Raw genomic sequence first — 25,648 nt, 5'->3', positions numbered from 1 at the left:
ATAGCCCCATGTAAATATTTGGAACCCCCAGTCTCAGTCTTTGTTACTTCACAATTCAAAAGCTAATTGTTTTTAAACAGCTATGGGATCTCAATTTCAAATAGAACTGAGGAGAACCCCCAAAGCTCTTTTTAATGCAACAGGAAACATAAACCAACAGTTGTTCTGCAGAAGTTCAGTTTTTTCCCCAAGTCACAAAGGTTGGTGTGAGCGTGTTTTCTTATTAACTAGGTTTTCCCTCCTCACAGTCCTTGTCTTATTTAAACTGCGAGATTAAAGAAGAGTGTGCAAACATAAGCGGTGACAGGTCAGCTCAGTAAAGAGAAGCCGGCCCCACCACTCATTGGTCCAAGGGATCTTATCACACAACCTCCCACTCCCTGGTCACACAAGCTTGCTGAACTGGCTGTCACGAAAACATCCCATCCAAAATCCTGCTTTCGGACGCTGTTGGTGCCTTTGCTCTGCAATGGGGACACTCTGTCATTTGAGACGTCTGAAGACGAGGCTGGTGTCAGATTTCCACAGCTGGTGTACATTACAGGCCCCAAATGCAGGTGGGAAGCTGTTACCTAGAATCTATGTGACCAGGCGGATTCCACCGGATGGGATGAAGATCCTGCGCCAGTCAGGGCTGTGAGTATTCCTTTGAATTCCAAAACCTCCCCTGGGAAAAGAAAGGCAGAGCAAAGCCCACGCCTCGCACACCATTCTCAAACGTTGCAATCTGTGGAGTAATAGTAACATAAAACTGGAGTAACTGAAAGGAACCCCCTGCCCCCAGTATGTCAATGTCTCTGAAGTTAGTCCATTTGGGTTGAATGTGGACTGTAGCACTGAATGAATCATTAACTTCCAAGGAAGGAGAAGGTGCTAGATTTCCAACAGGTCCATGGTGCATTTCTTGAATGCTTGAGGTTTGTCTGACTCCCGCAACTAGCTTGGAAGCAGTCTCTGAGGCTGAAATCCTGGCCCCACTGAAGTCAATGGAAGCTTCGCCATTGACTTCAGTGTGACCAGGATTTCACCCCAGGTGAGGTGAAAATTTGTTCGGCATCCATGAATTCATTATGCAGAGTTGTTTCCGAGACTGTATGCATGGGCTTGGACATCTCACTGCAAAGCTGCTGTTTGAGTTTGATACAGATGGAATCACAAAGTTCGTAGCAATGTGGCTATTGGGAACTCATTTTGCCTTAGCAACGATTCGCCTGCATTGTAAAACTACTGTTCTAAGTGCCATTTTGCCATTGAAATCCAGGGAAATTTTACCATAGTCTTTAGCAGTAGCCTTTAACCAGAATGCCTGCTGGAATTCACAGGCATCCCAAAATGTGTGACTACTGTTGTTTTTATTAGATGTGCTCGGGAAAACAGTACAAAAATGTAAGATTTCAATAAAATTCTTTACATTTAAGTCAGTGAAAGGCTAAGGCATTTATAAAGCTCTCTTCCGCAACAATGTCACTTTACAATGTAAAAATCAGACAGTGTTCCAAATGATTGCAACTATAATTTTAATATTCTAACCAAATATACATTTCATGCCTCGAACCAACAGTAACCTGACTTTACATGACAAATCTCTCTGAAAAAATTAGATATTGTTGGATTTTCTAAAACAAAATATTGAGCTTTGAGAAGCCAAGTTAAATGAGGGCAGAAAAAATAGCGAGACTTAATTAAAGAACGTTTGATCCAAGTGGGAGTTAGATGCTGAATGGATGAATAGGCTGAGTGCCTAATAGGTGACTCTTTTATTATTTAACTTTCAAAGAGTTAGTTCAGAACTATGTACAGTTACTCAACCTTCAGTGGTGTCAAAACCCAGAAGGCCATGAATGGTGACTGGACTGTGTCCACCTGTCTCTGGGCCAGGTCGTCATGGGGCACAAAGGAGTCAAACAACCCGCCCTGAGGCTAGAAATTGCAGCCCTGTGTGGCAACAGAAAGCATTGTCTATGCAAAAAGTGAGTGGAATATGGAAATCCAAGCTGGTTGGAATTCTTGAGTTACAAAATCGGGTGAGGAGTGGGAAATCCATTTTTTTTCTGAGCTGGTCAAAGTGTTTTGAAAATTTGAAGTTTTAAACAGTTTTTAAAATTCTATTTTTTAAAACTTGAAAAAAGTCACCATTTTTTGACCAGCTCTGTTGGAACTAGGCACAGTGAGCTAAAGGAGCTATTTAATGAGTATGAACAACTGCATCCGTAGCTGACGCATGGTGAGATGCTTCTGACAACGGACGTGTTCACGTCTATGGGTACAATCTACATGGAGTTTGAATGGCAAGGAGAAAGAGAGACCTCACCACGCAATTCAGCAGTGAACAGGGTAGCGGCGAAGGGGGGTATTTCCAAGGCTGCCTAAGTGAGTTAGGAGCACTGTTTGTAGTTCTAGCAAAACCCATGAATGTCACCCCAGACCCAGGAGTGTTCAGTGGTGTCACTAACAACTGCACATTAAACTTCAGAGGCTGCTACTCGGCTTGCTATTAGCGCATCAGTGGCTGTGGGAGGGGGCGTATTTCTCTGTCTCTTGCTGGCAACTGGGGAGTTCAAACCATTGCCTGACCCATCCCAAGGCCATGACTGCATAGCAGCAGTCAGTGGCTCTGGAGAAAGCGGTTGAGGTGCCTCAGAAGAGAGTCAGGCTGAAATCAGGTCACTCCCTTCCCTCCACACACACCAGAGGAGAGCTACGGTCAGTGGGAAGGAGTCCTGGGGAAAGAGCATGTGAAAACTTGAACCTCTAAGTAAATGTGCAAATTTGGCCTGTTGTCACCCCCTTTGAACTGCAGGGTCTAATTTGGGCACCCCACACACGTGGGAATAGGATGACCAGATAGCAGGTGTGAAAAATTGGGACAGGAGGGCAGGGGGTAATTGGCACCTATATAAGAAAAAATCAGGCCATCTGGTCACCCTAAGTGGGAACCTGTCGAATTGTCCAGCCCTAGCTGGCAGGAGACAGCTATCTGTGCAGCAGCTCCAGATTGTAAGTGATATTGACATTGGAACGAGCAATATCCGTGATATGTGAGTAAACTTCAACAGTCACTGGCCCCGCTGATCACTGCCATCACACACAATGCGCTGCTTCTCATCCTGCCCCAGAGGAGCTCTGGGGTTGAGCATCATTATTCGGTAATGTTTGGGAAAATGAAGCAATTTTGTGTCATTCCTGAAAGCCAGAGCCTCACCGTGCTGGCAAGACAGGCCTAACAAAGGCAGGCACGGTGCCATCTCAAACACACAGGCTCTGCTAATGCCCTGCAGTCCTGACCTGGCTGCGGTGCTGCCCAGCCAGGGTCACCCCACTCCCAAGCAGGTGCCAGCTTGTCTGATGGTTTGTCCTATGAAGGAGAGAGATGCCAGCCATTTCTAACCCATGTCAAGCTGAGGAAGGGACTGCTGGGAAAGACCCTGTCCACTGCTGGGAGAGCCAGTCAAAGATTTTCCCGTGAAACCATTTTCTCATAGGAAAATAGGGTTTGTCAAAATGTATTTTTCTGCAGAAAAAATGTTGTTAGACGTAAGTGTTTCATAATGAAATATTTTGGGGAACAAAACCCAATTGTTCATTTCAAAATTAAGGAGCTCCCTGCCACACACTCACACACACTTTCCAATACTGTTTTCCAACTGCCAAAAGTTGGAAAGAAACCCTGCTTCTTCATGCCATTTTATTGTTATAATTAAAAAACAATAAGAGTAAAAAGGGGGTTTTCTCCCTACTTCCCCCCTTTTTCCCCTTGGAAATGGGGGGGAAGGGGAAAAACTGCTGGGGAAAAACCCAAACAATTTTTTTAAAACAGAATTTGAGGGTTTAATAAACCAAACCATTTTGAGGTCAAATACGTTTTCATTCAGTTTTAAAGTTTCCCATAGGAAATTAGAATTTTTTAGTTAAAACAAATGGATATGGAGGTTTTCCCCCTGCAAATTGCCCATCCAAATCGCATTGAAGCCACTAGAGAGGCTCCCAGTGACTCCAATGCGTGCTAGCCTGTATATGGAAATGGTGATAAGGGGGAATTGCCCTGTAACGGAGTGGCCTACCCTTCCAAGGACCAGGAGGCCTGAGGCAAGCCAGGCAGTCCTGTTCAATCAGCCCAGCCCATGCCAGATCAGCTACCTCCCAGCCTAAGAGGGTTGGACTAATTGGGGTGAGGTGACAGCCTGAGACATCAGGACCTCAGGAAAGGGCTGAGAAAAGACAGATGGGTAGAGGAATTGTAGGGGATGGGCTGTGGGGGGCCTGGAAGGACTCCAGGGAACGTGCCTGAGATTCAGTGTTCTGCCCCCCCGAGTAAGAGACATTTAAATGGAGCCCTCAGGGAGCGCTAGGAGGAGCCCCAGTGGGGAAAGAACTCTTCAGTTGTTTGGATATTTGTGACTCTGGCAGGGGACTGAAATCTGAGAGCCACATGAACCCTGGGAGAGCCTGAAATCTGGCTGAGGAGAACTGAGGCGGGGAGAGCCATGGGTGGCCAGCAGGGACTGCTCCAAGGCAGGCACGCCCTGCTATGACGTATGATTTACCATAACAGGGGACCAGGGGGAAAGGAAAGATTGGCACAATTCCCTGGCAGAGATTCCTCCTAATCCTTCCCTTGGAGGTGGCAGGCTTCACCCCAGGGCTTCTCCTAACAGAGCAGAGAGCAGCTTGGCCCTCCCCACAGCGTCACGGCAGTTTGCTAGAGGCACAGGGCTCGGCAGAAGCACTGGCCTCCTTGAGTGCCAGGCTAATACGGAATGGGGCAGGGCCACGAGGCCACGTGGCGTTGTACAGCTTGTCCCTCCCATACGCTGTGTTGGTTGCTAAGGAGCCCATAGTGACCTAACTAGAGAGGCAGCAAGTGGCCATCAAGGTCAAACTAAAGTTTTTGCCCAAGTCACCACTGTGTGACCCAGTGGTGCTGGAACACTTTTTACAGTGGGGTGCTGCCTCTCCCCAGAGCTGGGGCCAGGACCGGGCTGTGGCTCCGGGAGGTGGGGGGACGCGGACAGGGGTAAGGGGGCTGAGGCTGGGACCACAGCTGGGGGCGGGAGTAAAGCCCAGGTGCGGGGCCAGGAGCGGAGCTCCAGGTGCGGGGCTGGCGGTCGGAACCCCATGCAAAACCTGGGGGCACTGCAGCACGCCCCGCACCCCAGTTCCCACGCCTATGGTGTGACCCTGGTTTTAAGCTGGCGCAGCTACTGGTTTCGGTGGAATTACCCTGGTCTAAGAATGATGGAGCAAAGTGAAGAATTGGGCTGTGTGTCTTTAATGGTGTTTTGAATTTGCACTGCCTCACACAAACATACGTTACCACATCCCCCTCCTGCGTAAAGAAAGAGGTGTTTCCTCCCACTTTTAGTCCAGTCGCTCACTTTGACAAATAGGGAGTTAATCGGTTCACTGCTGCTGTTTAATATGCAGTCTGGAAGCAAGAGTACGGAAAGACTCAAACCGTGAGTGTCCACCCTGAGATCACGCCACTAGAATCTAAAGCACATGGTATTTGGGGTAGGGACCATCTTGTGCTTCTGTGTCCGTACAGCACCTGCACAATGGAGTCATGGGCCTCGGCTAGAGCTCCTTAGCACCCCTGCAATAGACGCATGCTAAGTGATATTAGCTCTTTTAATAAAGAAAAATTAAAATGCTGCTCCTTAGAACACAATTGCCCAAAGATTTTGGTTGCAGCTAACTAATTACAAAATCCCCTGCCTTAAGAAGGATTAAATAAACTGGGCTGGTTAAAATCCCTAATGGAGAAAATATGTTGTTTTCTCCCCTACAGGAAATCTTCGAATTCTTAGACTGTTCCTGCAAGATTATTTTTATAACTGCCAAAACACATGTGTTCGCACTCCAGTGAGCACAGACTTGCATCTGGTTAACAGACTCCGAATGTCACAAAACCTGAAACAATGGTGCCAATTTTTGATCCACGTGTAAAATCTCTGGCAGTGCAACCTGCAAAAGGAAACGAATCACGGCTGTGAGTGGGGTATGAACCTGTAGATGCCTGAGCAATGCAAAACTGAGAGTGATGACAGGCACCAAACCCTCAACACAAAATTAAATTCAAAGCCTGGCCTCTGGCTGGGCCGGTGACCTAGCCAGGAGGGGAATATGCTTCTGTCTAGGATAACTGGGTTATGCATTCTTGCTCTTACTGCTGATGGGGTCTTAGAGCATTGCAGGGATTAAGGGCCAAATTCATCCCTAGAGTAAGTGCACTGGCTCCTGTGGAGTCATACTAGGAAGGAATGTGGCCTCTCAGGTGGAGAGTGGGGTTAGGTCTCAATTCCTATAGCAGTTAAACACAATACAATGACGACAGGTGATTCACAGAATCATAGAAGATTAGGGTTGGAAGAGACCTCAGGAGGTCACCTAGTACAATCCCTGGCTCAAAGCAGGACCAACCCCAGCTAAATCATCCCCACCAGGGCTTTGTCAAGCCAGGCCTTAAAAACCTCTAAGGATGGAGATTCTATCACTTCCCTAGATAACCCATTCCAGTGCTTCACCACCCTCCTAGTACTATAGTGTTTCCTAATATCCAACCTAGACCTCCTGCACTGCAACTTGAGACCATTACTCCTTGTTCTGTCATCTGCCACCGCTGAGAACAGCCGAGCTCCATCCCCTTTGGAAGCCCCCTTCAGGTAGTTGAAGGCTGCTATCAAATCCCCCCTCACTCTTCTCTTCTGCAGACTAAATAAGCCCAGTTCCATCTGCCTCTTCTCGTAAGTCGTGTGCCCCAGCCCCCTAATCATTTTTGTTGCCCTCCGCTGGACTCTCTCCAATTTGTCCACATCCCTTCTGTAGCAGGGGGCCCAAAACTGGATGCAGTACTCCGGATGTGGCCTCACCAGTGCCCAATAGAGGGGAATAATCACTTCCCTCGATCTGCTGGCAATGATCCTACTAATGCAGCCCAATATGCCGTTAGCCTTCTTGGCAACAAGGGCACACTGCTGACTCAGATCCAGCTTCTCGTCCACTGTAATCCCCAGGTCCTTTTCTGCAGAACTGATGCTTAGCCAGTCGGTCCCTAGTCTGTAGAGGTGCATTGGATTCTTCCGTCCTAAGTGCAGGACGCTGCACTTGTCCTTGTTGAACCTCATCAAATTTCTTTTGGCCCAATCCTCCAATTTGTCTAGGTTACTCTGGACCCTATCCCAACCCTCCAGCTTATCTACCTCTCTCCCCAGCTTAGTGTCATCCGCAGACCTGCTGAGGGTGCAAGGCAGCATGGGCTGATAAGTAGAACAGCAGACAGGGTGTCCAGCAATGTGGGTGCCAGTCCAGGCTCAGCCGTGGCTCACTGTGTAACTGGTGGAAGGGTCCACCAGACCAAATTCTTTGCGTCTTACGGAGAAAAACTTTCCCTGACTTCAGAGCAGCTGGCCCATTGCAGGGGGTGTGGAGCAATCGAGCAAAAAGCACCTTTCACTCACTCCTGCTAAGGTGCACCGGGACCTTTGCTTGATTAAGACTGCAGAATTTGGCCTTTACTCACTCTGTGCCTTAGTTTCATCGTCTGTAAAGTGATGAATGCACCTTTGCACCTTTGCAGAGCGTTCTGAGAGCCTCCATTCAAAGATGCTACCGAGCACAAAGAAGTGTCAGATCAGGTGTAGGCATGTGCACACCATCAGGGTGTTCTACAGCACCCAGAGGATGGTGGGATGGAAGGGGAGGTAGGTAGATAAGTCTTGGCAATACCTGATCTGCAATAAACATAGGAATGGAGGTGGAATTTGTGGGCACAATCCTGCCATCACTGAAGTCAAGAGGAGCAGAAGCAAGCCCCACGTGTCTATCAACCTCCTTTACCCCACTACATTCCCGACATGGTTGCATTGCTCACATCGCATGCCATGCAGCGTACTTGTAGTGTGCTGATACACTGTAGTTGACTGCCACGGTAGTTGAACCATACTGGGTCTACTGTGCTCACTTATCCCCAGTGTAATCCTGGAGTAACTCCAGCAAAGCTAATGGATTTACATGCATAAAGTGACCACACATCTCAGTATTACTGAGCCCATCCTGTTTGTCCATATGAAGTGTCCCAGTGTTTCCATTTCACACCAGTGTAACTGATATCACCCTCCATAACCTTGTCTTTTTACACCTTTCCCACTTGTGTTACTGAATGAAGTCCCTATTTCAACACGTAGGGACACATTCTGCTTCCAATTATGCTGGAATGCTGGACTGACCCCAAGGACGTGAGTGGAGTTACGCTGTATTTACATCCAGGTAACTGAGATGACAATTGTCCCAGGAGGACCATACAACTGGTTGCAGTACAATGACAGGAAGCCTTTCGCTAGAGACGATTCAAGATTTGACACCAAACACTGCAGTGGTAATGGTAGCTCTTCTGAAATTTCCTCATGTGCAGACTTTAGGTATACGATAAACCCAGACTTTAGGTATACGATAAACCCAGACTTTTAATTTTAGTGGTTCTCTTCATTTTCTGACCTGTCTGGCGAACTAGATATTGCTTGCCCTGAAAAAATAATTCACAAATAGCACACACTGAGCAGATACTTAGCACTTCTGGGACACGTTCTTCTTTCTAAAGGGCTCCATCGTAACTTGGCACAGAGCTCGCTGTTCCAAGAGCAGGCCAGAGGACACACTGTGCCTCCAAGAGCCATTGCTTCCTGCCCTGCTATCCCCTGGATCTGGGATGTTCTAGAGTAAAATATCACTGCAGGTTACCTTTGCCCAGCCCACGGCCCCAGCAAGCTGCTCTGATTGTCAGACAAGGTGAGTAGCCAGGTCTCTGCTCAGTCTCCCTCTGGCCTCTTGTTCACAGGGGTAGTTGGGAGACTAGCCAGACATTGTCTGGCATTGCAATCTGAGCAGGAGGGCAAGGGGGCTTTGCAGCCTGGTAAGGGCTGTAGCAAACTAGCTCTGTGTGCTTTACAAGCCACAGCCACAACCCTGGTACATTTCCCCGTCTCGCCTCTTGCAGCTGCAACATTGAGCAGTGGGATTCAGATGAGCCAGTGCCACGCTCAGAACTCCTGGAGAAGGTTGCTGGGATTCGAGGCTTGTATTGCCTCCTGACGGAGAAGATAGATGCTGAAGTGCTGGACGCGGCAGGTAGGACATTGAATACTGCAGAAGTACTTTGAAATTGTCAGTATGGCAGGAGCAGTGACGAACAAGATGCCCCCAAACTATCATGCATTCATGTCCACTCATGCTAACATGTCCCCATTTTACATTATTGATGGTCTGGTGTGGAGGCTCAGCAGCTGAAATGCGCATTGAAGGGGCCCTTCTGCTTCCCAATGTGTACATATAAAGAGGCATCTACACTGGAATCAGTCCATGAGGCAGATTTCTTTCTGAGTGGCCATTTCCCTGATTTGAATTAGGGTTCTGCATGCATCCTGCTATTTGTCTGGGGGGTAGCCGGGGGTCTGTTTGGGTAGCTGAGGAATGATTTTTAAAATCACTTAAAGAATGAGGATCCTGTTGTAATCCAATGCTATGAGCTAAAGGAGTAAATTCATCAGCAAGTAGCAGTAGTAGGCTTTTATCCTCAGTTGCAAGAATCTGATGCAACTCACTCTCTGAGGAGCGCTGTGCAGGTGTAACGCAGTGGGAGTGTGAGACAGCAGTCTGCAGAACATGGTGTGGCGAGGGGACTGGGAGGGTGCGATGGAGCTAAGATAAGCCACCCATGCCCTGCCCAGTGGTCGCTGTAGTGGTTTCCAGGAGGAGTAATAGAAGGTTACTAGAATTATAGAATAGAACTATAGGGCTGGAAAGGACCTCAAGAGATCATCAAGTCCAGCCCCCTGCGCTGAGTCTGGACCAAGTAAACCTAGACCAGTCCTGACGGGTGTTTGTCCCACCTGTTCCTAAAAACCGGCAGTGATGGGGATGCTATAGCCTCCCTTGTAGGACTATTCTTGAGCTGAACTACCCTTAGAGTTAGAAAGTTTTTCCTGGTATCTAACCTAAATCTTCCTTGTTGCAGATTAAGCCCATTGCTTCTTGTCCTACCTTCAGTGGACATGGAGAACAATGGATCCCCGTCCTCTTTGCAACCGCCCTTATCCTAGCTGAAGACTGTTATTCAGGGGTGAAAGTAAGTCTAGGGACTTACCGGTATGGGGCTGGGCTGGGGCCGACTCTGGCCCCCGGAAGGGGTGGGGCCTCGGGCGGAAGGGGCGGGGCTGGGGGAAGTCAGAGCCAGTCCCGGCCCACCCTGTACCGGCAAGTGCCTCCTTCCCCCGCCCCGGGGTAAAGGCAGCAGGGGGCTCTGGCAGCGGTTGAAAGGGCCCGGGGCAGTAGCAGTGGCCAGAGCCCTGGGCCCTTTAAATCGTCCCCGGAGCCCCGCCGCCGCTTCCCCAGGGCTCCGGCAGCAGGGCTCCGGGGACGGGGCTCCGGCCGCCACTACCACTCCGGGCCCTTTAAATCGTCCCCGGAGCCTGCCGGAGTCCTGGGAAGCAGCAGCGGAGCTCCAGGGACGATTTAAAGGGCCCAGGTTTCAGCCGCCGCTACCGCCCCAGCCCCACCGCCGCTACCCCAGGGCTCCGGCAGCGGGGCTCTGGCAGCAATTTAAAGGGCCAAGGGCTCCAGCTGCTGCTGGGTGCCGCAAGCCCTTTAAATTGCACCTGGAGAAGCCAATCCACCCTGGTACGGCACACTGGCTATTGCCGGTACACCGTACCGGGGCCTACCGGCTTACTTTCACCTCTGCTGTTATCAGATTCCCCCCTCAGTCTTCTCAAGACTCAAGCTATTGAATGTGTGCAGTAGTAGATCTGGCCTAGCTCTCACCGAGCATGGAGCTGAGCTCTGGCTGGATGTGAACGTCAGTCCGTTTGTTCTCTCCTCCCACCACAGGGCCCAGCCTGCAGGTGGTCAGCACGATGTCAGTGGGCTATGATCACATGTCTCTGGAGGAGCTGAAGAAGAGGTAAAATGTGCTGGTGTGGTTTAGTCACAAGCTGTACAAATGTAAGAGTCACTGCAGTCCCGTCTCCACAAGGAGGGAAATGGGGGTAGTTTAAAGGTCTGACTGCCCTTGGGCTGGCTCAGTAGCCCCTTGTTATATCGGAATCCCAGTCACTCCCTACTTTGTTAGGAGCATGGTGCCAAGATTATAAATGATGCCAAAGCAGACATCATGGAAACCACCTCATTTAGCACTAACCCCTGTCACCATCCCCACCCTTCCTGGCCGTGTCAGCAAGACAGCCAAGGAGGTCCTGAGCTTGGAGGCTGATGGCTCAGCAAGGTCAGCAACAGGAAGGTAGCAAGGAGAGCAGCCATGCAATCCCTGGTCTTTGTAGAATGAAGGACCTCAGTCCCACATCTGGCCCCCTCACATTTGCGTGTCTCCCATACTTAGGTGACCTCCTTGTCTTTGTGGCCCCTCCCATCTCCTGAAGGGGAAGTCATTGCTAGTTCCCCAGGAGCTCCACCCCCTTCTTGAAGGTTAAATAGACTAGCACCTTGCAGGAGCAATAAATGCATTTTACAAGAGAAAGTACCATTCAGTGTGTGATTATCTAATGCACAAAAATGAATAACGAGCCACAGTCATATTATCTTAAACAGAACCACATGGCATCTGTTGTGCACCATACTCATCCTTCCTCTTTCACAGTCAGCCACCTCACCCTCCCCTTCCCTGCCTGCAAACCCTAGCCTCACCTCTTCCCCTGCCATGATGCCAATCCCCAATCTCCTCAAGTGGTTCTTCTGAGGGTTTTTTTTTTTAATGCAGTTGCAACATTCCTTGGAAAAACCCAATTCCTGAAACAGAGTCAATAGGAGTCAATAGATGCCTCACCCCAGTGTTGTTATATTTAAACCCCGAAATCTCCTTCTCAGGTGGAATGACTAGAAAGATCTCCATTTTCAGAAGCGGCTAATGATTTTGGGTATCTGTCTTGAAACGTTGCGGGGGGAGGGACCAGTTTTCAGAAGGTGTTGCATGCTCGCTCTCTGATAATCGGACCCCTGGAGATGTCTCAGGTATGTCCTGGGGGTGGGGAATAGCAAAATTTGGCTCAGTGGTGGTCTCAAAGTTCACCAAAATATTTTTGTAGAGGCTCAGCTACTTTCAGCGAGTTTCCCGTCCATCACGAACCCCCAACCAGATGTGCTGGGTTTTCATACTGAACTTTCGCACAGCTCTAATCATAGCTTCAATCCAAGCCCTTCCTGTAAGTCTAGAGAAAAATTTATTTCTGAGGACATGTGGCATAATCTTCATATCCTAATGGTCTAGAAACAGTTCAGGTGTGACCATTCCTACATTGAGAAGATTCCAGTAATGTAACGGAGTATTTGTTCTTTGTATCTTTGGATGCAGAGGAATCAGGTTAGGATACACACCAGACGTATTGACGGAAGCAGTTGCTGAACTCACAGTTGCTCTTCTTCTGGCAACTTCCCGTCGACTGTTAGAAGCTGTGGATGAAGCTAAGAAGTAAATTTTTTTTGTCTTTATTCAAACTACCTAGTGAAAACTGTTTATGTCGAGTTTATCGGCAGGAAGTGAAAGACCAATGTGTTGGTGAGTAAACAACCAAAAGATGGGGTGTTGGACAAGTATTTTAGGAGCATATTCTCCTCTCTGTGGTTAGGATTTTTATAGATGATACTTCACATGTCCTGAGAAGAGAAAATATAGCCTATGGGTATGACTGCACTGCAGTCAGATGTGTGTGAGCACATACCCAAGCTAGCTTTGATCCAGCTCCTTTGAATAACACCAGCAGTGCAAGATGCAGCTGCACGGGATTCACACAATGTACACGGAGAACAGGAATGCTCAGAGTTAATCATGTATGCTGTGTTGTTGTAGCTGTGTCAGTCCCAGGATCTTAGCGAGACAAGGTGGGGGAGGGAATATCTTTGAGCGGACCAGCTTCTGTTAGTCAGAGAGACAAGCTGAAGAGCTCTGTGTAAGCTAGAACGCTTGTCTCTCTCGCCAATAGAGGTTGGTCCAATAAAAGATGTCAGCTCCCCCACCTTGTCTCTCAACAATGGCTAGTCTAAGATTTGTGGGGGATATAAACCATTATCGCTCAAAGCAAAAATCAACCACTAATTAATGAGGATTCTTGCAACTTCCTCCTGGCCAGTGTTGGAGACAAGACTACTGGCCTAGTTCAAGCCTTGGTCTGATCCAGGCTGGCAATTCCTGTTAAATGATCGACCAGAGCTAAACAGAAACAGTCTCCACATTCCAAAGTGCAGGGGAAGGGTTGATGCTGTCCTGTGTATGCCTGAAATAGCTTCCAGTGTTATTTTACAGCGGTGGCTGGGGAACCTGGAAGCCTCTGTGGATGTGTGGCTATGGTCTGACAGACAGCACTGTGGGGATTCTAGGACTTGGAAGAATAGGTAAGTTGCAAAATCCGTTTTTATACAGAGCTGGCCAAAATGGTCTGTATTTTGATTTCTTTTGCTAATAAATCAAATTGATGAAAAGACGCACACAAAAATCAACCAGAGTTAGACTCAAACCCTGAGTAATTTTGAAAAGTGTCAGCAATTTAAAAAATCATGAGGTTGCTTTTTTTTACATTTCTGTTTTTATATCAGTTAAGATTTAAAAGAGTAGATCTGGCCACCATTTTAGAATTTGCCAGTTTTTAAAAAGTTGACCAATTTTGCAAAATTCCTCTCCTCCAATGTTTTGGCTGTCTACAGAGCTGGGCAAAATGTTTTGGAGTTTGAGAAAGGAGGAAACACGTTGAAAAAACGTTTCATGAATAATTTTCCTTTTTGGCTCAGTTCTAATAAAAACACCATTAAGTGCTTCCATTTTGTTGCTTGTTCTAATGCTACAATGGTGGACAGATCTAGATTTCAAGCACTGATTTTGCATAGGTCTGATAGTCTACTACCTTGCACCGTAAGACCTCGTTTATACCTGTGCAATGTCCCTACCGCTGGTGTAAGCAAACGAAGAATTCTTATGTAGCATTCTACACTTTGCACATTTGTCATTAGAGCTGGGCAAAATTTGCTTGGCAAATAATAAATTTGCCACAGAAAATGCATTTTTGCGAGGCCCTGAAACTACTTGAGAATTCTGGTCAAATTTGGCAAATAGTTTTAACCAAAAATTGATTATTTTTTTTCCCTGAAAAAATTGAAATGGTTCATTTTGGCCATTTTGAAACTAAACATTTAGACTTTTCGTTTGAAGCAATGTTTCATTTGGAAACTTAGCTAATTAAAAACAACGAAAAAGGAAGATTCAAAGCACCTGAAAATGACCCAAATGAAATGAAAAACTGGTAAAAAATTGTTTCAGGTCAAATAAAATGTTTTGGTGACCCCCCAAACTAATTTTTTCAGGGTTTTTTTTTTTCCTCCCACAATGAGAAAAACTGAAAAAAATTCAGTTGTGGTTTGAAACAAGCCAATTTTTTTTTCAGCTCTCCTGTCCCCCAAGCAAAACGTCAATTATTCACTCAGCTCTGCATCTAAGTGACAACATAAAGTGTTGGGCCGTGGAAAGCCTTTTAGCCTTCTGTGGCTATTTCATCTCTTGGTCTGCTACAATCCTTTCAAAAACCACTACTTTCCACTTAAACCCTATTAAATCCACAGGGGAGAATTTTGCCCTCACGGCACAGTGTAGAGCAGGTTAGGATTACAATAAAAGTATTTGCTGTATTTGCACATTGGCATCGACTGGATTAGCAGGGGATCAGCACCTCTGAAATTGGGCCACTTTTTAGATACCTAAATATGGAGTTCTGTCCCTAGGTTTAAAAATGTAGCCTTTTGCCTCAGTTTCCCCATCTGGACTGTGGAGAGCAGACCTAATCCTGTTTGTTTATGCACCCCATTAGGTTAGCATGAGAATGAGTTGGTGTTTGTAAAGTGCTTGGAGGAAGAAAGCCTATTGATATTAGGTTTCTTTACCGTCACCACAACAAAGAAGGATAATGGATGCACTTTCTGGGGCATGGTTACTTGCCAAACTATTTAATAACTACACTAACCAAATCCATTTGGTTACTAAACAAGACACAGGAGGTGTTCTTGGCAAACAGAAGCGACCTAGACCAGGTGCGCTTGGGCTGGAAGTTATGGTAGGGGCTCAGCAGCAGGCTTTCATCTCCCACCAGTCCCACAGAAACCCCATGGCTGAAACACTCGGGCAAGAAGAGGTCCCAGACTGGGATGTGGATGCCTGTTCTTAAGGGCATCATCCCATCTCAGCGCTGAACAGATTATTCCCCTGTACTCCGTAAGTCTGACCCGGTTGTTCTACAGTGGCCTCTCCACTCAGCAAGTCCCTCTTCCCTAGAGAGTGGGCTGAGGGGTGGTGTTTCATGGGGACTGCTGCCATGGGCCTCCATGGAATGGCCCACCTTGATTATCACTACAAAAGGTTTTCTTCCCCCCGTCCCCCCGCTCTCCTGCTGGTATTAGCTCATCTTAAGTGATCACTCTCCTTACAGTGTGTATGGTAACACCCATTGTTTCATGTTCTCTGTGTATATAAATCTCCCCACTCTATTTTCCACTGAATGCATCCGATGAAGTGAGCTGTAGCTCACGAAAGCTTATGCTCAAATAAATTGGTTAGTCTCCAAGGCGCCACAAGTCCTTCTTTTCTTTTTGCGAATACAGACAAATACGGCTGCTACTCTGAAACCTGTCATGGATGTCCTGAGATCCATGCAGATTTTGGGGACCCCTCACAGGTGTAGGGAGGTGGACACCTTATCCCACGTGGCTGGAAAGTCCCTCTCCACAATGTGAAGATGTAAAGGAAACTCACCTTAGCCCCCTACACACTGTTTCTCCTGCAGAGGGGGAGGATTTGCACAGCAGATGAGCAGCGATAAGGTGGAACTCATGGGTGTAATTCCCACTTTATAGGAGCAGCTGTCATGGCCCGGTTAAAGCCATTTGGAGTCAAGAGATTCCTATATGCCGACACTGGCCCGAGACCTGACATGGCCACCAAAATCCCGGCCGAGTTTGGTAAGATGGAACAGAGCGTTTTTCAGACCGTGGAGAAATCCAGCTGCAATCCCACCTCAGCAAAGGCTGAACTGCCGGAAAGCCTGTTTTCCTAACTACCCAGCTAGGGAGCTTCCTGCCTTGCCTGTGTATGGGCTGTGAAGTGGAGGCTTTAGTTTAGATTAAAAATAGAGGCAGACTGAGGTTCCCCTGGCCATCCTTGCAGAACACCCCCATTTAAAGGCCAGGAGACAGGCCTCCCCCCCAGAAAATATGAGATTGGCATAGAAATGGTGAAATTTTAAAAATCATAAGTAATGGATTCTTTTTATTTGCGTTGTGGTTTCTGAGCCTGTAAGGGTCTCACCTTTTCATGTTTTTCCGCAATCGTGAGACCCAGAAATATGCTTTTTGTAAAATTTTTAAGTGAAAGCTGAGATTCTCATGGAAACACATGACTCCAGGAGCTGGGGCTTTAAGAGAATACTCAATTTTGTGAGACTCAAAATCAAACCAGGAGAGCTGGTGACATCCCTTAAGTCCAGAGAAACAGATTGGTTAAGCAGTTTTGTTAAAAAGCTTTTCCTTCCTACTTGTTTAGCCACAAGCCTTTTTGTATCATTTCCAAGGGGTAGCCCGTCACATCAGCATATTGCAAATGACATGGTTGATTCAAAGCCCAGGGAAGTCACTGAGCACAGATGTAATTAAATGTGATCAATCACCCCCATGCCGTATTATCCAGACAATACACACAGAAAGAGTTTGCCCCCAACAGCCGTGACTGCAGAATCTAAAATGGCTCTTTCTGCAAATGTACTTTTAATGCGTTTCATTGGTATACCTTGCTCTGTGCCTCGAGGTACGTCTCCCAGAGTAGCCATCATGCCCATTCTCAGCTGGGCATTTTGAACTGTGACCTGCTGATCAGCTGCCTCCACCGGGGGAGGAGCGGGGGAGACTGCAGGCCGAAGGGGTGGGGAGGAGCCCCCACGTGCTCTGGCCCAGGGCCCAACAAACCCCTAATCTGCCTCTACGTGCGCTGAATGCAGATGGGGAGGGCTCGTCAGACAGCTGCAGGCCTATGGAACTCGGAGGATGTCAATAGCTATCTTAAACTGGACTAACCAGTTCCACTTGGCGGAAATTGTTTACATGAATTTACAGTAAACATAAAATATTTTGGGCCCCCAAGAATATTCAGACTAGGGTCATAGGACTAGAAGGGACCTACTGGGACATCAAGTCCAGTCCCTGCTATCACTGGCAACCTCGTATATCATCCCGTTTACAAACGTATCAAGCTCCAGCTTAAAACTAGTTTGGTTGTCTGCCCCCACCGCTCCCATTGGAAGGCTGTTCCAGAGCCTCGCTCCTCTGGTCAGAAACCTCTTCCTAGGTCAGTCTGTTATCTGTGGACTCTGGTCAACTCAGTGCAAAGATAAATCCAAGCTATTTCCAATAGTATGTGCCTTTTTAAAAAATCTCTGCAGCCTTTCTGCTTTGTTCTGAATAGTGCCACTGGATGAATTGGCTCGGCATTCGGACTTCATCGTTGTGTGCTGTGCCTTAACTCCTGAAACAAAGGGCATCTGTGGCAACAGTCTTTTCTCCCGAATGAAGGATACTGCCATCTTTATCAACACCAGCAGGTGAGGTAGGACAGGAGGGAAAGAAACATCTTAGAGCCAAGGCTCAGCAAGATAAACACACAGATGTCACACTGGAGAACATAAACTTCTGACACAAATCCTTCTGTGGGCACAGAGGGAGACAAGATTTATATTCCCAACTCTAACAGCATCCCAGCTCAATAAAATAAAATCAACTTTCAAGCAATTATTAAAAATAAAAGGCTTCCATTGGTGTAATCCGACAACACGCTGATTGTGGGAGATGTATCATGACACAGGCAAATCCCATCCAGCGGATTCGGTCTCATTAGATAAGCTGATCCCACACACAATACCGTATGAATCGTGCCGGAGGACAGAACTGTAAGCCCCTGGCCTCAGAGTTTATTATAAAGCAGCCTTTAAGATCAGACTGCTGTGCACTCCAACTTTATCCAACCCCGGTGTTAAAGCTTTCACCAGATAACTAAGGCTCTTAGCTGCGAGAACAGCTACACAGAGATGTCCAGAAGTTGATGGATACTTTGTTTTTCTTTTCCCAAAAGGGGCGGTGTAGTGAACCAGGAAGACCTGTACCAGGCATTGGTCAATGGTCAGATTGCAGCTGCTGGTCTGGATGTCACGGAGCCTGAGCCTCTGCCCACGGATCATCCTCTTTTTAAACTTAAAACGTGTGGTGAGTCTGTGTTGGAAGCTGCCCCCGTCACCTGAAGAGCAGGGCGGAAAACGGTGATTTGGGAATTTAAACCTGTGGCCTGATTTCTAGACCAGGCAGCCTCTACTTGCGCTGGTGTGTAGCTGTTCCGATGGAGCAGTATTCCTTCGGAAAAGGCAGCTGCATGGGTATGAAAATGTTTCGGGGGAGTGTGTGAATTTTGACAACGTTTGACAGGAGGAAGTTGACAGTAATCACTCAGACTTTTTTCATTTCATTTCAGTATGGTCGAAATGTTTCATTCCAACACAGTCAAAATGTTTCATTTTGACCTTATCATTTTGATCCATTTCAGTGAAACTTTTATATTATATTAAAATAACAATTATAATATTATATTGGATTCGTAGCTCATAATTACTACTATACACACTAATTAATATTTTGTGTTATAGTATAATGGTTTGACACTATCAAAACAAAAAGAAAAGGAGGACTTGTGGCACCTTAGAGACTAACAAATTTATTTGAGCATAAGCTTTCGGGAGCTACAGCATCTGATGAAGTGGGCTGTAGCTCACGAAAGCTTATGCTCAAATAAATTTGTCTCTAAGGCACCACAAGTCCTCCTTTTCTTTTTGTGGATACAAACTAACACGGCTGCTACTCTGAAACCTATTAAAACAAAATGTTTGGATGTTTCCAAATTAACATGTTTTTTTTTTAAATTTCTGTTCTGTGGCAGAATTTCTAAATTTTGATCAATTCAGAATGAAATCAAATGTCAACATGTCAAAAGTTCCCACGAAATAGAAATTCCAGTTTCCAGCCAGCTCAGGGGTTCATTTCTGTGTGTTTGTTTTTCCAATGGTCTTTACAATCCTGGGGATTCTGCATATCAATGAACCTCCTTTGAAAGACGTGTGTCCTGGAATAAAAAATAATTGGTCAGACCCTCAGCTGGTGTAAATCAGTATAACTCCACTGTCGTCACAAGGTGCCTGGGTAAAGGTTACACCAGTTTACACCAAGGTGTCTGGATAAAGTTTACACCAAGGTGCCTGGGTAAAGGTTACACCAGTTTACACCAAGGTGTCTGGATAAAGTTTACACTAAGGTGCCTGGGTAAAGGTTACACCAGTTTACACTAAGGTGCCTGGATAAAGACACAACCTTAACTCCACCCCGGAGTGTATGCATTAAACCAGCCTTGACTTACATGATCACCTTATTTCTTAAGTAGTACAACGTCATACAAAATTTCTGTGCTATATACACCCTTGAAAATCTTATCATTTCCCCCATTATTTTTCTATGACCACTAATTTCATTGTCATAAAGGGCCAGTAAATCAGTACTGACTTAGGGTCAGATCCTCAGGTAATTACATCACATGAGGATTTGATCCTTTGACTTGATGTGGTACCTTCCCTCTAATTTAGTAATTTGGTCAGTACTAGTGTACTGTGTATTTTCTTTTCAATCAGCAGAAGTGAAAGTCCTTTAGGGGCAAATCAGGGAAGGAAGCAGTTAACTACAAATTTGGTGGCTTAGATGTGCCAATACATTTTCACCCTTACTCTAAGACAGATACTGGATGTGTAAATATGGCTTGCTGTGTATTTCCATGGGCCTCACTTGACTGGCATACTCAGAGTAATACATAACACTACAAAATGTGTATCTAAAGCTCTAGGCTGTTACATTTATTTGACAACTCGCATAGCACATTGTTAATGCATCCACACAAGGAGGCTGACTTAACTATCTGTGATATAGCTCTCCCATGCCATCCCCACAGTAGCGTCAGTGAATTTATTTAGGGTTACCATATTTGAACATTCAAAAAAGAGGACACTCCACGGGGAGGGGGCAGTATTTGCTCGCGCCCCCCAACCCCACCCCAACTCCACCCCTTCCCCACCCCCATTCCAACACCTTCCCCAAAGTCCCTGCTCCAACTCTGCCCCCCTCCCTACCCCATTGGACCCCCTTCCCTAAATCCATGCCCCGGCCCTGCCTCCTCCCCTGAGTGCGCTTTACTCCCCTCCTTAAATGGCTGAACTGTGTTTGCTCAAACGACCAAAACAAAAAAATCCCATGCAAGAAGAGACTAAACCTAAAACATTGTAGCCCCAAAGCCAGAAGCTTCAGTAAGTTCTGAGTGAGATACGCGAGACTGGAAATGCCGTGTTAGCAGGGAATATGAACTTACCTACAGCGATGGCAGCTACCGCCCCGTCTGCTAACATTCAGGGGGCTGGGGGCTGGACTGGCAGTGGGATACAGAGCCCCGGGACCTGTGCCAGGCAGGTCTGTAGATCCCGGGTGACAAATAGCATTAACTGGCCATCGTCAACCCACCTTTAAAGGTGTTGAACTGTGTCTACAGGAGGCGTAAATTCATGTCTAAAAGGGCAGGGCCTTGGTTGCCAATTTTAAACCAGCCCACCTCTGTAGTCACTACCACATGGTGACAGTCAGATGGCCTGTGCAGAAGAAGCGCAATAGTTTTGCCCTGTCCAGGGGATGGAGCTTCACGTCATACCAAACCGCCAGGTGTCAGCTCCTTGGGGCAGAGGCTGTCTTTTTGTCCTGTCTTTGTACAGCGCCTAGCACCATGGGGCCCTGGTCTGCGGCTAGGCTTCTAGGCTCTACAGTAATACAACTAATAACAACAATTAGCAGTAGTTTGCACCTTCACTGATCGTTCCAGAAGTGAGCCCAAGGAGTGGCTGGGCCACGGAACTCACTCAAAGCTCTCCCCAGCTGAAAAGGGGCCCTTTCCTGGCATGACAGTAGCTAAAGAGAGACATGCATTCTCCTAGGCTGCAACTTTCCAAGAGCATTACAAATAAACACACACGCCGTCAACTTCCCCTGCGCACCCCCAGGAGCCAGGCTCATGTGCAGACCGACCGGCGCATGTACCTGCCTGCGGCCCAGGGACATCCCTGTGCATGTTACGCCACCCATAGCAAAAAAAATGTTAAGTACCTCAGAAGCAGGAAGCCTGCTAACCAACCAGAGGGGCCACTGGATGATCAAGGTGCCAAAGGAGCACTCAAGGACGATAAGGCCATTGTGGAGAAACTAAATGACTTCTTTGCATCAGTCTTCACGGCTGAGGATGTGAGGGAGATTCCCGAAACTGAGCCATTCTTTTTAGGTGACAGATCTGAGGAACTGTCTCAGATTGAGATATCATTAGGGGAGGTTTTGGAACAAATTGATAAACTAAACAGTATAAGTCACCAGGGCCAGATGGCACTCACCCAAGAGTTCTGAAGGAACTAAATGTGAAATTGCAGAACTACTAACTGTAGTCTGTAACCTATCATTTAAATCAGCTTCTGTACCAGATAACTGGAGGATAGCTAATGTGATGCCAATTTTTAAAAAGGGGCCCCAGAGGTGATCCTGGCAATTACAGGCCGGTAAGCCTGACTTCAGAATCGGGCAAACTGGCTGAAACTATAATAAAGAACAATATTGTCAGACATATAGATGAACATAATTTGTTGAGGAAGAATCAATATAGTTTTAGTAAAGGGAAATCATGCCCCACCAATCTACTAGAATTCTTTGAGGGGGTCAACAAGCAGGTGGACCAAGGGGATCCAGTGGATATAGTGTACTTAGATTTTCAGAAAGCTTTTGACAAGGTCCCTCACCAAAGGCTCTTATGCAAAGTAAGCTGCCATGGGATAAGAGGGAAGGTGCTCTCATGGATTGGTAACTGGTTAAAAGATAGGAAACAAAGGGTATGTATAAATGATCAGTTTTCAGAATGCAGAGAAGTAAATAGTGGTGTCCCTCAGGGGCCTGTTCTGGGACCAGTCCTATTCAACGTATTCGTAAATGATCTGGAAAAAGGGGTATACCGTGAGATGGCAAAATTTGCAGATGATACAAAATTACTAAAGATAGTTAAGACCCAGGCAGACTGTGAAGAGCTACAAAAGGATCTCGAAAAATTGGGTGACTGGGCAACAAAATGGCAGAGGAAATTTAATGTTGATAAATGCAAAGTAATGCACATTGGAAAGCATAATCCCAACTATACATATAAAACAATGGGGTCTAAATTAGCTGTTACCACTCAAGAAAGAGACCTTGGAGTTATTGTGGACAGTTCTCTGAAAACATCCACTCAATGTGCAGCAGCAGTCAAAAAAGTGAACAGAATGCTGGGAATAATTGAGAAAGGGAGAGATAAGACAGAAAATATCATGTTGCCTCTGTATAAATCCATGGTACACCCACATATTGAATACTGTGTGCAAATGCGGTCACCCCTTCTCAAAAAAGATATACTGGAATTGGAAAAGATTCAGAAAAGGGCAACAAAAATGATTAGCGGTATGGAACGGCTTCTGTATGAGGAGAGATTAATAAGACTGGGACTTTCCAGCTTGGAAGAGAGACGGCTAAGGGGAGTTATGATTGAGGTCTATAAAATCATGACTGGTGTAGATAAGGAAGTGTTGTTTACTACTTCTCATAACACAAGAACTAGGGGGTCACCAAATGAAATTAATAGGCAGCAGGTTTAAAACAAATAAAAGGAAGTATTTCTTCACACAAGGTCAACCTGTGGAACTCCTTGCCAGAGGATGTTGTGAAGGCCAAGACCATAACAGGGTTCAAAAAAAGAACTAGATAAGTTCATGGAGGATACATCCATTGATGGCTATTAGCCAGGATGGGCAGGGATGGTGTCCCTAGCCTCTGTTTGCCAGAAGCTGGGAATGGGCGACAGGGGATGGATCACTTGATGATTACCTGTTCTGTTCATTCCCTCTGGGGCACCTGGCACTGGCCACCATTGGAAGACAGGATACTGGGCTAGATGGACCTTTGGTCTGATCCAGTAGGGCCATTCTTATGTTCTTATCCGTCTGGTCGCTTTGCCTGTTCTGGTCTTATGAGCCACCAGGGGAGTGACATTTATAAGAATCCGGCAGGATTTGACTAAAACATCATCTTAACTTTAAAAATCCCTTTAAACCCCTGCAGAATTCGTGTAAATTTCAATCCCCTGCCAGCTCACACGGATGGAGCAGGCAGGCAGAGCGGAGAGTCGATGTGACTCGCATGCAGACAAAATGCAGCTCATAGGTTTAGTCTTAAGCCGGCCATTCCTGGCAGTGCCCTTTCAATCCTCCGGGCTTGCAGTCCCCCTAGCAAATCTGGCTAAATTACAAGGGGCGAAAAGGCCTCTGTGAAGAGTCCCATTCCCCACCTCTGTCAAACAATCTGTACTTCCCCCCCTCCTGTCCTTAAATGTCCTCCTGGGATCATTTTAGCTAGGCAGCATCCCTGCCTGTTTTATTCCCACCCAAAGTGCAGAGGTGCAGGTGAGGGCCCTAACAAGATCCAGAGACAATACAATCCTAGTGTCTTCATTGGGCTATGGCTCAGGAGCTGAGTGCAGTCTGTCCCAGGAACCGATTGTCTCCCATGGCCAGGGCAAACGTTGTCAGGGGATATCTGCACAGTGGGTGATGAACGCTGATGAAAGGGTGAAATTCACAGTGGGCCAGGCCCTTTGATTGCTATTGCAGGTTCCAGAACCAAGAAATGATCTCTCAGGACTTTGTTCCCTTTCTCTTTGCAGTTATTCTCCCCCACATCGCCAGCGCTACGGTCGCTACCCGGAACGCCATGGCCGCCTTAGCTGCCAGCAATTTACTGGCAGGTCTGCAGGGAAAAGCCATGGGCAAGGAGGTGCCACTCTGAGGGGGATGCAAAGCACACACTCTCCTTGTGCTCAAGCCCTCCTGCAAACCACTCTGGCCTGGATGAATGCAGCCTGCCATCGCTGGGCGCTGTTTGAGCGGCGGAGGTCCCATGACAAGCTGTCGGAGGGTGAGAGCACCACTGTTTTCTTCACCAAGAGAAAGAATAGGCCAGTTCTACTGCTGTTTCAGATGTACTGTGTCCACCTCCCTCCCCTCCCATTACCAACGTGCTGCAGCTCAGCGTATGTATTACATATTGCACCATGTCTCCCCACAGCTCTCATCTACGGACCCCCCCCCCCCGACATTAGCAGCTCGTTATAGCGAGTGTGTTCTGCTCGTTGCTGGACATGAATGTCACCAAGAGATAAGCAATCGCTTTCAAATGTGACCTTTTTTCTCAAAGCTAACTTGACATTTTCTAAGGGGGAGAGGGTTCATTAAAACTGTCTGTAGTCTTATTGTGCATTAGCCAATCAGCGGGGAAGATCTCCAGTAAATTTGCATTTTTAGAATGGGCACATTCCCAGAAATAAAATGTATAACATTGTTATCAACCTTGGCACTTTTTTTTTTTAGTTTAATTTTCTTTGTGAATTCAGATTATGTTCTCCTCGTTATGCTGGAACCTCTGAAAGCTACTGTCCATTAACGACGTGAAAAGATTTTCCGCTTCCACTGCGGTAAAAAAGATAGTTGCCAAACGACAAAAGTTTTGATGTTCCTAATTAACCAAAATGAAATCTTTATATCCACCTCTTGTATTCTGTTCCTCATATCTTAGTGTCTTATTTCAGTGCAGTACTTTACATCTGTTGCATTAAGAGTAAGATTCTCAAGGGTTTTATTTTTCATACTGGGTGCTTCATTTGTCCCCAGTCACCATGTGTATTTTCTCGGTTGCTGCATATTTATTTTACTGACAGTAGATGTGATTCATCGTATTCTGACTGGAAATTATTATTGTCTTTTTTTTTTCCAGTCACAGCGTGTAAAAAGGACTAAAATGAAGCTGTTGTCTGAGGAAGAGGAACACATATGGGCGGGGGAGAGGGAGGAGCAAATTAATCAAGGACTTTAAACAGTGGTGTAACTTACCATGCATGATTTAAGTGTACTGGAAAATAAGTGTAAGGAGTAAAGTGGTGGAAATGTAAAGTGCAGCCACGGGCCAGTCTGGCATTCATGTATGTGCAAAATGAATGTCTCGTGCACATCCAGGCTATGCCTCCACTGGAGTTTTAAGGTGAGGTTCTCCAACGAGATCACAAACACACTGTGAAATCTGAGGGTGGACTGGACAAGTTGTAGTTTTACTGAACCCTACAGGAGAACCTAGAGCCCATCTCAACTGCTAAGTCAAGGCAAATCAATTTTTCAATGCACTCGATTCCTAAGACGTGCTTGCAAGCATAGCACGGTGGCCAACTCCTGCTTCTCCTTCCTTGTGCAAGTGATCACTCTGTCTTCACTGGGGCTACTCACCTGAGTAAGGGAACGGGATGTGTTCCACTGTTGACCAGTCCACAAGTAGGATAAACCCTTCGATGGGCTGTTATCTCAATAATCTACCACTCATGTGGGGAGATTCAGGTTCCTTACAAGTCCCCTAACTCTTTTGGCCAAAACCCTAG

General features: G+C 46.6%; 1 protein-coding gene across 1 annotated transcript; it reads left to right on the top strand.

Moving 5' to 3' along the window:
* Positions 1 to 469: 469 nt before the first annotated feature.
* LOC144265303 (glyoxylate reductase/hydroxypyruvate reductase-like) lies at positions 470 to 24,012 on the top strand. Its single transcript, XM_077817833.1, has 9 exons — positions 470 to 636; positions 8,993 to 9,123; positions 10,882 to 10,954; positions 12,359 to 12,475; positions 13,307 to 13,395; positions 15,898 to 16,002; positions 17,498 to 17,633; positions 18,161 to 18,291; positions 23,891 to 24,012. Exons 1-9 carry the CDS (start codon positions 470 to 472, stop codon positions 24,010 to 24,012), a joined length of 1,071 nt encoding a protein of 356 aa, XP_077673959.1.
* The last annotated feature ends 1,636 nt before the right edge of the window (positions 24,013 to 25,648 follow it).

This window comes from Eretmochelys imbricata, chromosome 5 (genome assembly GCF_965152235.1).
Source record: "Eretmochelys imbricata isolate rEreImb1 chromosome 5, rEreImb1.hap1, whole genome shotgun sequence".
In the NCBI taxonomy this organism is placed as follows: Eukaryota; Metazoa; Chordata; order Testudines; family Cheloniidae; genus Eretmochelys; species Eretmochelys imbricata.
The sequence above is the reverse complement of the archived record's forward strand: the minus strand, read 5'-3'. Positions and strand labels throughout refer to the sequence as shown.

Bases quoted from the DNA above. Each gene is read 5' to 3' on its own strand.
- LOC144265303 (XM_077817833.1), top strand. From the start codon at position 470: ATGGGGACACTCTGTCATTTGAGACGTCTGAAGACGAGGCTGGTGTCA. The intron at 637-8,992 runs GTGAGTATTCCT...CGCCTCTTGCAG, and splicing joins ATCCTGCGCCAGTCAGGGCT to CTGCAACATTGAGCAGTGGG. The intron at 18,292-23,890 runs GTGAGTCTGTGT...TTCTCTTTGCAG, and splicing joins TTTTAAACTTAAAACGTGTG to TTATTCTCCCCCACATCGCC.